The following is a 13,079-nucleotide window of genomic DNA, read 5'->3' on the forward strand; positions in this document are numbered from 1 at the left end:
TCGACGTCTGGGACAGATACCAAGAGGAGGGAATCCGACTGAAGACATCACGCAGCCTGCCTGTGCTCAGAACCGTAGGAGGCTACGTGCCTCTCTCAGACCGATCAATTTCGGCGGAACAATCTACCCGTTAAACGTACCAGCCAAGACTTGTGATGAGTCGGGGTTTTTTTTTAGGGGTGGGGGGTTAGCTGGAAGCTATCTGAAAGGGGTGGTGGTGGGGTTGGGGTGGGGGAGGGAGAGCACTAGTGTTCGTGTTGGTTCGTAAGGTGGCGGGGTGTGACCCGGAACACCAGCCTCGTTTGGAATGCAACATGGCGGCGGCGGAGGTTTCACTACCATCAGTCAAGTCGCCAGAGTACAGTGCCGGTGTGGACGTTGCTCAGTCAGCACGAGTTTGGGATCAGCGACAGGGGGTTGGGGAAAACGGGTCTGTGGCGACCTGTGCCGGCAGCGGGTTGCTTTGATGCTGAGGAATTGCTCCCGCGACAGCAGGTAGGCTATCGCGGCAGGCCCGGGAAAGCGGATGGCCATTATCAGACATGTCTGCCTTGCCTCGTTAAACTGGGGCCCGTGGCGCGCGCGTGTTGCACGTATGTACACACTGTGGTGCATCCATCCGGCGGCCTGTGTGGGCCCCGGCCCAGCCTGCTTCAGTCTCCACCACCGCTTGATTTTCAGCACGTAGTACAATTCTCTGGACCAAGTTTGATGCTTGTTGGGGTGGTGATGTTTTTTTCCCACGGTGCCTATCTGACAACCTGGCTCAGACGACCGTCAAACGCGTGCCACTGCGTCTGCGCTCTATCTCTATCTCTGTCTCCCCCCGCCCCTCTCTCTCTCTCTCTCTCTTTATATATAACTCTCGCATGTGTGTGTGTGTGTGTGTGTGTGTGTGTGTGTGTGCGCGTTTATTTCCCTGCACTAAAAGAATGAAAAAGAAAGAAAGAAACAATAAGACAGCCGGAAAACCCACGCGTTGGGCCAGGTCATCAATCTTCATCTTTTTCCACAAACTGCGAGAGCTGTTTTGTTTGTTGTTGTTGTTGTTGTTTTTCCTGTTGTGAGAAAATCCCAAGCAAGTCTTTAAACCTTCAGGTAACAAGAGCCAGAAAATTGTGGGGCAAAAAATAGTTGTTCTCTCAGCCCAGATAATGTCGGTTTTTCCAGAAAAAATGAAAAAAAACCCCCAAAGAACTCTGACACTTGAATTTAAACTTATATATATATATATATCGATCAGGCTGCACAACTTTCATTACTCGTTCACTTAATTCATTCGTTCGTTCATACGTACATTAATTCGTTGTTTAATCGTTCGTTCTTTCATCCATCGACTCATCTGCTGAACTTTTTTTTTCTTCTTTTTTTTTCCAATTCAGACCCAGAACGAGTGTTGACCCGAATCAGACGCTCCTCCCCCCGAAGACCCACGAAGCCTTCTCTACGGATCGGAGTCCACACTCGCAAGAGAGAGCAGCGGCGAAGGACGCGAAACAAAAACAGAAACAAGCAGCGCCGCGGGCGGATCGGGGGCCGGAGGGTGATCGGCGCCAAGGTGGAGCTCCTGGTGGTGGTGGAGAACTCAATCTACCGGAAGTTCCTGGCCAACAACCAGAACAACCGCCAGGCGGCGCTGGCTCGCATCCGGCGTTACTACGGCATTGTGGTGGCCATGGTCAGTGGGAGAGAGTCTGTGTTGTGGATGTTTTGTTTTTGTTGGTTGTTTTTTTTGGGGGGAGGGGTATTGAGGTAGAAATGAAAGGTTGTCTCTCCCTCTCTCTCTCTCTCTGTGTGTGTGTGTGTGTGTGTGTGTGTGTGTGTGTGTCTGTCTCTGCCTGTCCGTCTCTCTCTCTCTCTCTCTCTCTCTCTCTCTCTCTCTCTCTGGTATTGGTGTAGTGTTGGTTAGGTCCTCTCCCCACACTTTTCTACGATGGTTATCCCGTCGACCAAATCACCTGAGGTCGCCGTTAAATCTGTATATAACGGATCTCTCTCTCTCTCTCTCTCTCTCTCTCTCTCTCTCTCTCACACACACACACACACACACACACACACTCCTTCCCCGCCCCCCTCTCTCCTCTATGTGAATATGATCATGCGTGTGTGTGCATGCTCTACCTCCTAAACACCCATTCCTTCCGTCAGCAATTCAGTCGGTCAGTCGGTCAGCAAGTCAGTCAGCGTCGGTCGGAATCAGTCCATCAGGCAGTGGGAGTACATGCAGCGCCCTAAATCCACGCTGCCGACAAGAGCAGCACCCCGCAGTGACCTGCACTGCACACATACATACCCACCCACCTGCCCCGGCAAGCCCGCCCTGACAACACTGAGCACGCTTTATTAGCGGTGCTCCACACCTGCCTGGAAAGGGGGCGGGGGAGGTCGAGGGGGCTGGATGGGGGGCGGAGGGGGTACCTCTTTCATCCGCCTGTGGACACCTCTTGACCCTGAAAACAGAGGCTGCAGATGACAGAAAATAAAGTCGGTGACCTGCTTCCACCCCCTCATACATACCCATACAATGGAGGCCTCTGTTTGGTTGCCTGTTTGGGGTGGACCAGGGAGAGACAAGAGACAGAAAGAGAGAGGGAGACAGTGTGGGGAGGGGAGCGGGATTGGGACAGGGGCGTGTGGTGGTGGGGGGGGGGGGGACCGGGGGGCGGGGTGAGGGAGTGGAGGGGATGGGGGGGGGGGGGGAGCCGAGAGGAGTGGGTGGCCCGACTGCTGCTCTTCCAAAACCTACCACTGTCCGACAGGCCATTTCACGAGTTGAGGAACTGCGCGGAGGTCGGTATGAAAACTGGGTTAACTCTCTCCATACGAACGGCGAAAGAGACGACGTTAACAGCGTTTCATCCCAATTACCATCATCAAAATATTGCAAGCGGAACGCTCTTATACTGAAGAGGTGAATGTTGACAAAGAATACCACAGTTCTGACGACGGAAGCTAAAGGTTGGGTCATTCAGACACCCACTGGACATCCGAGGGACCTGTGTAGAGGAGAAGAGAGGACTGGCCGTATTGAGTGAGTTAATCCCGAGAAGTAACAGAGACGGTCACCGCTGCCGGAGCGTGGTGACTGTCAGCTGACAGCGCATCTCCATGTCTGTGGGGAAAGATGTAGAGCAGTGTTCTAAAAGGTCAGGTCACCACGTCAGACAGACACCTGCGTAGACTGAGAGTGGAAGGGGGTGGAAGGAGGAGAATGAGTAGGGTGGTGGGGGTGGGGGGGTGGTGGGGGTGGGGAGGGGGTGAGGCGGGTTAGAAGACCTGTTAGAAGTGTGTGACTTCCTCGTCCCGTGGGAAGGTCATGTTTTGTATGTGTTTTTTTTTTTCTTGTTGTTTTTGTTTGGTGTGTGTGTGTGTGTGTGTGTGTGTGTGTGTGTGTGTGTGAGAGAGAGACTAAAGTTTAACGTATCCAGCATTCAAGTGGTTTCAAGACATTCTCGGGTTTGAAGGGTTTTTTTGCGAAACCTTGATGAGTTTAAAGGCTTTGAGAATGAGTGAAGTGAAAAGGTTTTTAGGACTTCTGATTTGATTATTTTTCCTGATCAGAAAGCTTTCACAGCGTTCAACACCATAACAGCTACCCAGGTGTGAAGGTAGATAGATATCTAGTATGTCTAAAGTTTGATGGCTTCTTAAAACTTCTGAACAAATTATTCGAGATAATGGCGTGTAAAAGTGTGAGGGGTTCGTGAGTTTTCAAAAGTTCATAGTGCACAAGGACTGTACAATGTTAAGGTTCGAACAGTGTTTGTAGAACATCCAAATTCTTCTTCGTGTTTTTCTTCTATTAGGCCAATTACTCTGGTGATAATAAATTTAATCTCATGTTAATATTGATATTAGCCATTATTTTACTATATTATGTACTGTTTGTTTATTTGTTTTATTTCATTATTTCATTACTTACTGTTTATGAATGTTATTTGATACAAGTCATAATATGGTTCATCAGCCGTCATGATAAAATTGAAGTGCAACGTTGTGAGCACAGTATAAGCTTTAAGCTTGTTGATGCTCTTTTGTCATTCATTGCATTGTAATCATGTGTATTGTTGAATAATTAAAGATTATTTAAACCAACATCCAAATTTAACAGTTTCTGGGTATCGCAACATTTGAAGGTTTTGAGGGGCCCCCAGTAAGAATATTGAAGACTCTAAAAACACGTCAGGAAATTGACCCGTTTTCTGTCACTCAGAAGAAGCAATGTGTCATTCTTCCTGTTCGGATTGAAAGACGGAAATACTGACTTAGATGGTTTGAAAACTTTCTGTACGGACAAGAATAAGGTTTGGGCCGACAAATAAGTAAAGTGAAAAGGGGGGCACACACGCAGATATACAGAGAAGGATAAAAGATGCAGTGAAGACTACGTCATTATCTCAAAATGAGAAAGAGGACCCAGAGAGAAAAATAGAGAGAGAGCGATAGACAGACAGACAATGAGACCGAGACTCTGTGTGTGTGTGTATGTATGTGTGTGTGTGTGTGTGTGTGTGTGTGTGTGTGTGTGTGTGTGTGTGTGAGGAAGAGAGGGAGAGAGAGAGAGAGAGTCACACAAACAGATAGATACCGCGAGCATTGTGTTTAAGTAAGAGCCCGGAAGAAGTTAAGTCCAGGTACCAGTTGCATTGCTTGGTTCTAACTTTTTGACAGTTAAACGTGACTAAATGCCAACGTTGACCGAACTACGCCATTGGTCAGTTCCATGCTACACACAGTTAGTAGCGGGTTTCGACCACACTAGGCTCTTCCCTGCAGGAGAGTAGACAGCGCAGACGTCTTCGCCCAATAAGTGCCGCCAGACAGACAGACAGACAGAGAGAGAGAGAGAGGGAGAGAGAGAGAGAGAGAGAGAGAGAGAATTGTGCTATTTATGTCAGAAACTACCGAACGTTCGCCAGCTCCATTCAATACACTGTAGCCCTGACTGAACGGTTGATGTTGCAGATGGACCAGCGGTTCCACACCATCGAAGACAGACGACTGTCCATCATGGTCAGGATCTCTGGAATCATTGTTGCTGAGGTGAGGAGAGACACTTCGCCAGGCATTTCTGTCGTCTGTCGTTGGTTCACTGTGTGTGTGTGTGTGTGTGTGTGTGTGTGTGTGTGTGTGTGTGTATCTATCTGTCTGTCTGTCTGTCTGTCTTTCTGTCTGTCTGTGTATGCGTATGTGCGCGTGGATGTGTTTATGGTTCTGTCTCTGCGAATGTCTCCATCAAACTCTAAATCTGTTTGTTTTTGTTTTGTCTGTCTGTCTCTGTCTCTCTTTCGTCTTTCTCTTTGCCTCTGTGTGTGTGTGTGTGTGTGTGTGTGTGTGTGTGTGTGTGTGTGTGTGTGTGTGTGTGTGTGTGTGTGTGTGTGTGTGCCCTCTGTGTGTGTGTGTGTGTGTGTGTGTGTGTGTGTGTGTGTGTGTGTGTGTGTGTGTGTGTGTGTGTGTGTGTGTGTGTGTGTGTGTGTGTGTGTGTGTGTGTGTGTGTGTATGTTTAAGATAAACCGCAATGCAACATTTATTACGCTGACAAATGATACCCTGATCCACCCCTTCCCTCTTAAAAAAAATGAGGGGCGGAGGATGGGGGATGGAGGTGTGAATGGAAAATAAAGAGAAAAAAACAACAACAACAACCCCCCAGGAAACCAAAAAAAAAAAAGAGAAAAAAAAAGGAAACACCAGAATAAAAATATTTTTTTTAAAAGAAGGAAAAAGCCATCGCATGTCAGAAGCATATCAGGCATGGATAACTAGAGTAGACACCGAACTTTAAAAAGAAAAAGAAGAAGAAAAAAAAACCCAACAACCTACGCAGATGGATAGCAAGGAGAAAGAACACAGAAGACAGTTAGGTGGATACACACACAGCTCTCTCCCCAGATACCAAGCTCTACAGAATATGATGATAATAATAATGGATACTTATATAGCACACTATCCAGAAATCTGCTCTAGGTGCTTTACAAAAACGCTTTGTTAACATAAAACATTACATCTATGTTACATACACACACCAGAATATGACTACACACACACACACACACACACACACACACACACACACACACACACACAGCTCTCTCCCCAGATACCAAGCTCTACAGAATATGCGGGAAGGGCGGAAGGAAGGAAGAAGGAAGCAGGTTTCCATGAATGACAGAGAGCCAAACCAGCGTTGACAGAATGACCCATTACCCTTGATTTGCAAACCACATGCACCGCGAGACGAAGGGGTACAGGCGGAAAAGGGAGGGAGGGAGGGAGAGAATGAGGGTGGGGTGGGGGTGAGAGACAGACAGACAGACAGAGAGAGAGACGGGGATAGGGGGATGATGATGATGATGATGATGCAGGGAGGCGAGAGAGAAGGTGGAAATAAGGAGGGAGAGAAAGATGGAGGGATTACGCGCGGTGGGAGGGGCGGGTGGGTGGGGCTTGGGGAGGGAGGAACTGCGGGGGGGGGGGGGGTAGCAGACGTTCAGACGACATACCCCTCGCTCTTTGGCTGCCCCACAAAGACCACCTCCCCCCCCACCCACACCCACACACCCCTACCTACACCCTCCACCCTTCCCCCATACTCCCACCCTCCACTCTCACAAGGCAGCCGGTCCGCAACATTCCACTGCCAGAGCCGAGTCCGTCTGATGTCCTGAGATGTCCCTCCGTCTCTTTCCCGCCCCCTTAGCCCCTTTCCCTTATCCTTCCGCTGTCTCCCCCCCCCCCACTTGCCCCCCTCCCCTCCACCTCTCCACCCCTCGCACCCTCCTCCCCATCCCCTGGCCCTCCCAGAGAGAGGGGCAATTAGAAGAGGATCTCGTGCTAATTGCTGGGTACCATTTGCCTGTGCAGGAGCCAGTGGGCCAGTCCTGCTGTCTTGATTGATATTAGGGGCCGCGTCCAAGCCACTTTTTCCCAGGGCTCTCTCTCCTCTGGATGCTGCGACGATTAGTCTGGTGCCCGGTGATCCTTTTCTCTCTGTAGTGGTTGGCTGTAGGTGTAGCTAGTAGTGGTGGTCTGTTGCCGTCTGGCAGCCAGATTTTTTTTTTTTTGTCAGTGTTGTCAGTTGTACCCTTCAGTGGCCGTGTCTCAGTGGGTTAAAGGAAGTAAGCGGCTTAGTTCTTGTTGCACCTTGCTGGAAGGCGTTCAAAAAGCTGCCGCGGGCTGTGTCGTGTTGTGCCCGTATTGTAAGGAATAGTACTGCACTGTATTGTATTGTATTGTATTGTATTGTATTGTATTGTATCGCACTGTATCTCATCACATTAGATAGAATTCAGAGTTGTGTCAGTTGCATCATTGAGCATCACATAGCACTACATTGTATTGTATTGTTGTATTATATTGTATTGCGTGGCAGCGTCGGTCCAAATTAGGGTGACTGTGTTCACTAGTGATTGTGAAATGAACTTGAGAAACACAAACAAACAAACGAACGAACAAACAAACAAACGAACAAACAAACAAGTCAGTCACTGGGCTGCCCCAGTGCAGTGCAGTGCAGTGCAGTACCAGGGCACCACACAGCAAGGTGGTCATACTGAGATCGCCCACGGCCCCCATACTGTAAAAACTGGGACAAGGGAGACAAACGCAGCAGCTGCCGGTCTGGCAACTGCCCGAACAACAGTGGTAATAGGTCATTGAACTTTACGGAAGACGTGACGCGCCTCAGTGTGCGAGCCCACCCATAACCTCCAAGTTGGCTTACGTTGGGAGGACCTGTGGCGCGTGTATTGTTTCACGCAGGGACGGGCGCAATAGCCGAATCAGTGGTTAAAGCGTTGGACTTTCAATCTGAGGGTCCCTGGTTCGAATCTCGGTGCCGGCGTCTGGTGGGTAAAGGGTGGAGATTTTTCCGATCTCCCGGGTCAACATATGTGCAGACCTGCTAGTGCCTGAACCCCCTTCGTGTGTATACGCAAGCAAAAGATCAAATACGCACGTTAAAGATCCTGTAACCCATGTCAGCGTTCGGTGGGTTATGGAAACAAGTACATACCCAGCATGCACACCCCCGAAAGCGGAGTATGGCTGCCTACATGGCGGGGTAAAAACGGTCATACACGTAAAAGCCCACTCGTGTATATACGAGTGAACGTGGGAGTTGCAGCCCACGAACAAAGAAGAAGAGAAGAAGAAGAAGTTTCACGCAGGGACCTGCTGCCGTAGTGCGGTGCTTCCAGACTTACCCGGAGAGGGGGAGTGATGATGTGATAAACAGTACCTGCAGTCGTTTGTGACTGGTCTACCTGCAGTGCGTGCTAACGACCTCTGGAACCGACGGGTGTGCGTCAGCAAAGTAATGCAGTTTATAGACAGGCGGCCTCATATTGTTCTGTTTTCGCTTTCTCTGCTACTTGGTGTCTGGTACGTACTGAGGGAGACAGAGGTGGGTTTGGTGACTAACAGAACGATATAGGCTGAACAACAGCCGGTGTTTTTGTTTGTTTGTTTGTTTGTTTTAACTCTCAAAACGGCGTCGCAGTTATAAGTATGAAGTGTGAACGACTGGGAAATCTCAAGCAGTCTCCTAAGACTTATATGGTTGCGATGAAAGCAGTAACACGTGGTTGAACACGTAAAAAACTGGGGTTTTCCATGTTCGTTCGTTCTTTAGTTTAACGTCTTTTCACTATAAGTGATATTAGACGAGGTTTTCCATGTTCGTTCGTTCTTTAGTTTAACGTCTTTTCACTATAAGTGATATTAGACGAGGTTTTCCATGTTCGTTCGTTCTTTAGTTTAACGTCTTTTCACTATAAGTGATATTAGACGAGGTTTTCCATGTTCGTTCGTTCTTTAGTTTAACGTCTTTTCACTATAAGTGATATTAGACGAGGTTTTCCATGTGAAGTTGAGGTGGTAACTGAAACAGCTGCAGGCAGATGAAGTCAAGGGAGGTAATCCCATGGCATGACACTTCACGTACATTGTGACAAGTACCTTCCCCTGTAGTCCTGGGTTTCTTTTCAAGAACACCCATAAACTTTCAGCTTTTGTGAATTTAGTTCATTATAATACACATATAAGATTTCTTGCCTCACCACGCCACCTCATGTCACTGACATGGACTGGATCTTGTGACCAATTATTCACGAGGGCAGCTATCCTGGCGACTGAGCTTATTCTGACAGATTATTCATTCAGATTATGGAGCTATCCTGGCGACTGCCGGAGCTTATTCTGACAGATTATTCGTTCAGATTATGGAGCTATCCTGGCGACTGCCGGAGCTTATTCTGACAGATTATTCGTTCAGATTATGGAGCTATCCTGGCGACTGCCGGAGCTTATTCTGACAAATTATTCATTCAGATTATGGAGCTATCCTGGCGACTGCCGGAGCTTATTCTGACAGATAATTCATTCAGATTATGGAGCTATCCTGGCGACTGCCGGAGCTTATTCTGACAGATTATTCGTTCAGATTATGGAGCTATCCTGGCGACTGCCGGAGCTTATTCTGAGAGATTATTCATTCAGATTATAGAGCTATCCTGGCGACTGCCGGAGCTTATTCTGACAAATTATTCATTCAGATTATGGAGCCAACCGGTACTGAAACATTGTTTGGAATAGTATATCATAGCGATCAGTAGTCAGTCTGATAAGCGAACATTCTGGCATGGAAATGGAAATGCATGCATGGGGGTGGAGGTGGAGGTGGGTGGGTGGGGGGGGATAGTTCAACGATCCCAGTTCATGTTTATGTTCATAACCTTTCCCCGGAGAAAGCAGACGTTCAGTCAGCATTGTTACTGACGAAGACCCACTCCTGTGCTCAGGTGGCGAGGTGCCAGTGTGTGTAGCTCCTTTGGGGCAGGGAGGGGGGGAGGCAGGTTGGTTTGGGGTGGGGGGGGGGGGATGGGGGTGGGGGGGGGTGACTGGAGCAGTGGAACGCCAGTTTATGACCACCATCAGCGTCACCGTCCCTCCATGGCGTCATTCGTCTTGCCCGGCCTGGCTGTGTCTGTGGGGGCTGACGTCACCTTGTCCTGATGAACGCCTTTGTCTCGTCATGTTGCCGACCTGGGGGTGGGGAGCGTGGGGGGGGTGGGGGGGGCGGGGGGGGGGGGGGGAAGCTGATGGACGGCGTGGTGCCAGAGAGAGAGAGAGAGAGAGAAGAAAACAGGGGAGGGGGGGGGGACGCGGAGGGGGGAGTTTATCGTTAGATTATCCATTACTTACATCATCCTCGGAGACGTTTTATTTTTTTTTTTTTTTTAAGAAGCTCTGGCTTATGTTAATACATGTAAACCCCAAATGTGCGTTGATTCATACAAACAAAAACTACCAATTTGAAACAGGGCAACGAAGGGGAAATAAACTTCTTTAAAAAAAAAAAAAAAAAAAAAAAAAAAAAAGCTCTCTCTGTTCTTCTCTTCCGTCCGGATTTTGACCTCACTACTCCTCCTTCCAGAACCCCCCATCTCCTCCCCCCCCCCCCCTCCCCCTCCTCCCCACCCACCTGTTCTCTCTCTCTCTCTCTCTCTCTCTCTGTCTCTCTCTCTCTCTCTCTCTCTCTGTGGTCCGGTTCTCACTTCTTTCAGCCGGTGAGCTTTGAGCTTTTTGTGTGTGGAGTTTTGGAGGTTTTTTTTTATGAGGGGAGGGATTGACAGAACGGTTCCAGACTGTCTGTGCTCTGCTTCGCCAGAAGCCCACAAGCTGAAGGCCGGGGCCAGAGAGAGAGAGAGAGAGAGAGAGAGAGACCCTGAATGTAAGTCGTTTGCACCCTACAGCCTTTGCTGAATGTAAGCAGACAAAGAGATAGACGGAGAGCGATGGGAGGGGGTGGAGGGCGGGGGGTGGGGGGGGGGGGAGAGAAAGGTGGGGTGGGGGTGGCATACAGAGGGTGGGAGAGAGGGGGTTAGAGAGGGACAAGGGAGGGGGGGGGCAGAGAGAAAGAGGGGGGTGATAGAGAGGGGGCACACAGAGGGAGGAACAGAGAGAGAGAGAGAGAGAGAGAGAAAGGTGGTGGGAGGGGGGGGGGTATAGAGAAGGGAACAGAGAGAAGTGGGGGTGAGGGAGGGCAGAGAGACAGGGGGGTGGGGGGTGGATATAGAGAAGGGAACAGAGAGAGACAGGGAGAGTGAGGGAGAGAGAGAGGGGGGGGGATGAACAAAAAGGTCAAGATGGACACAGAGAGAGTAAGAGAGAGAGAGGGGGGGGAGGATGTGTGTGTGTGTGGGGGGGGGGGGGCTGTGTATAGAAGTTGGAGCTTGAAAGAAATAAAGGAGAAGATGTGTGGAAGAGAGAAGGGGGGGGGGAAGAAGGAGAGGTGGGGCGAAGGGAAAGGGATAACAGGTTGGCTGGTTGGTTGGTTGGTTTGCGTTTCGTGCACTGACAAAGCAGAAATGGGCGTTGCTTCTTTCACATGCACTGTCCATTTTTAATTATCTACATACAAGAAAACAACAACAACAACAAAAAACAACAACAAAAAAAACCCCCCACACTTTTCGTTTTTGATTCCCCCACCCCCACCCTCCTCTCTCTCTCTCTCTCTCTCTCTCTCTCTCTCTCTCTCTCTCGTTCTCTCTCTCTCTCTGTCTCTCTCTCTGTGTATTTTTCAACATTTGCTGACGATTCCACTCTAACGCACTGTTTACCTGTAGAGTACTTCCCCCCTTCTTCTGTCCCTCCCATCATCCACCCACTTTGCACCCACCCCCCCACCCCCCACCCCCACCACCATCTCCCTTATTTACCCCACCTCCATATCGTTTCATCTTCCTTCTCCAACCCTAAACCACCACCACCACCACCACCACCACCACCCACTTCACACACACGTACACCCCCATTGCCACTGTCTGCCCGGAGCAATGATCTGGTGGCCAGGTAAAAGTTGAGGTCAGACCCTAACACGAGCAGCACACTCTGTTGGTGCCTTGCTTACACGGTGTAGCACGTAGCAACGATTCCCCATCCCAAACGCTTCCCCAGGTTAGATTTGACGACTTAAAGACTTCTTTTTTTTCTTTTAATTGTAATGTGTGTGTGTGTGTGTGTGTGTGTGTGTGTGTGTGTGTGTGTGTGAACTGTAGGGGGCTGGAATTGTTTACTACCGCTGAAACAAAAACTGTTGCTGCTGCTGTTGTTACCATGATCAGCACTACGAAAATGGTAACAATGATAACACAGAGTAATACAAGTTCTCTGCTTATACTTCTAATGATGATGATGAGAAGAAGAAGAAGAGGAGGAGGAGGAGGAGGCAATATTAGAGGCCGCAGCAAGGCATTTCACACAACAATTGTTGGAAAACATTGCTCTACATACCCGCAGTGACAACGCGGTATACCGGCCTTGCTGGAAAGGGAAGGAATAAGAAAGAAACAATGCATGTTCTCTGTGTGTGTGTGTGTGTGTGTGTGTGTGTGTGTGTGTGTGTGTGTGTGTGTGTGTGTGTGTGTGTGTGTGTGTGTGTGTGTGTGTGTGTGTGTGTGTGTGTGTTTCCACGCAGAAACAAATGTGTTATGTGTGGCTGGGGTAGGGGGTGGGGTTGGAGGTTGGGGGTGTTGCCTGCTCGTCAGGCATCTGCTTGGCAGATGTGGTGTAGCGTATATGGATTTGTCCGAACGCAGTGACGCCTCCTTAAGCTACTGAAACTGAAACTCTGTGTGTGTGTGTGTGTGTGTGTGTGTGTGTGTGTGTGTGTGTGTGTGTGTGTGTGTGTGTGTGTGTGTGTGTGTGTGTGTGTTTCCACGCAAACTTTCATTTCCCCCATCGTCCTTTCCCACGACGAAGCACAAAAAAGACATGTATACACATTCTGCACAAATCACTACCCACCTTAGCCACACACACACACACACACACACACACACACACACACACACACACACACACACACACACACACACACACACACAAATCCAGAAAACGTACCAGAGGGGACAGAATTAACATGGGGCTAGAGCTGCAAGACAGGCCCTATAGCCGGGTAGGTGCCCTACCCTTTACCTTACTCAGCAATCAGGCGGAGTTTACACTAAGTGAGACAAGACAAAAGCACAACCCCTTTCAGACAGACAGACAGACAGACAGAAAGACAGTACAGA

General features: G+C 49.2%; 1 protein-coding gene across 1 annotated transcript in view; it reads left to right on the forward strand.

Moving 5' to 3' along the window:
- Positions 1 to 13,079, forward strand: part of LOC143281279 (uncharacterized) — a 78,657-nt gene that overhangs the window by 51,136 nt on the left and 14,442 nt on the right. Inside the window, exons 4-5 of the mRNA XM_076586410.1 lie at positions 1,383 to 1,678; positions 4,966 to 5,043. Of these exons, the coding sequence (XP_076442525.1) occupies positions 1,383 to 1,678; positions 4,966 to 5,043 (374 nt within the window). The remainder of the gene's footprint in view (positions 1 to 1,382; positions 1,679 to 4,965; positions 5,044 to 13,079) is intronic.

Source organism: Babylonia areolata, chromosome 4 (assembly GCF_041734735.1).
Source record: "Babylonia areolata isolate BAREFJ2019XMU chromosome 4, ASM4173473v1, whole genome shotgun sequence".
NCBI lineage: Eukaryota > Metazoa > Mollusca > Gastropoda > Neogastropoda > Buccinidae > Babylonia > Babylonia areolata.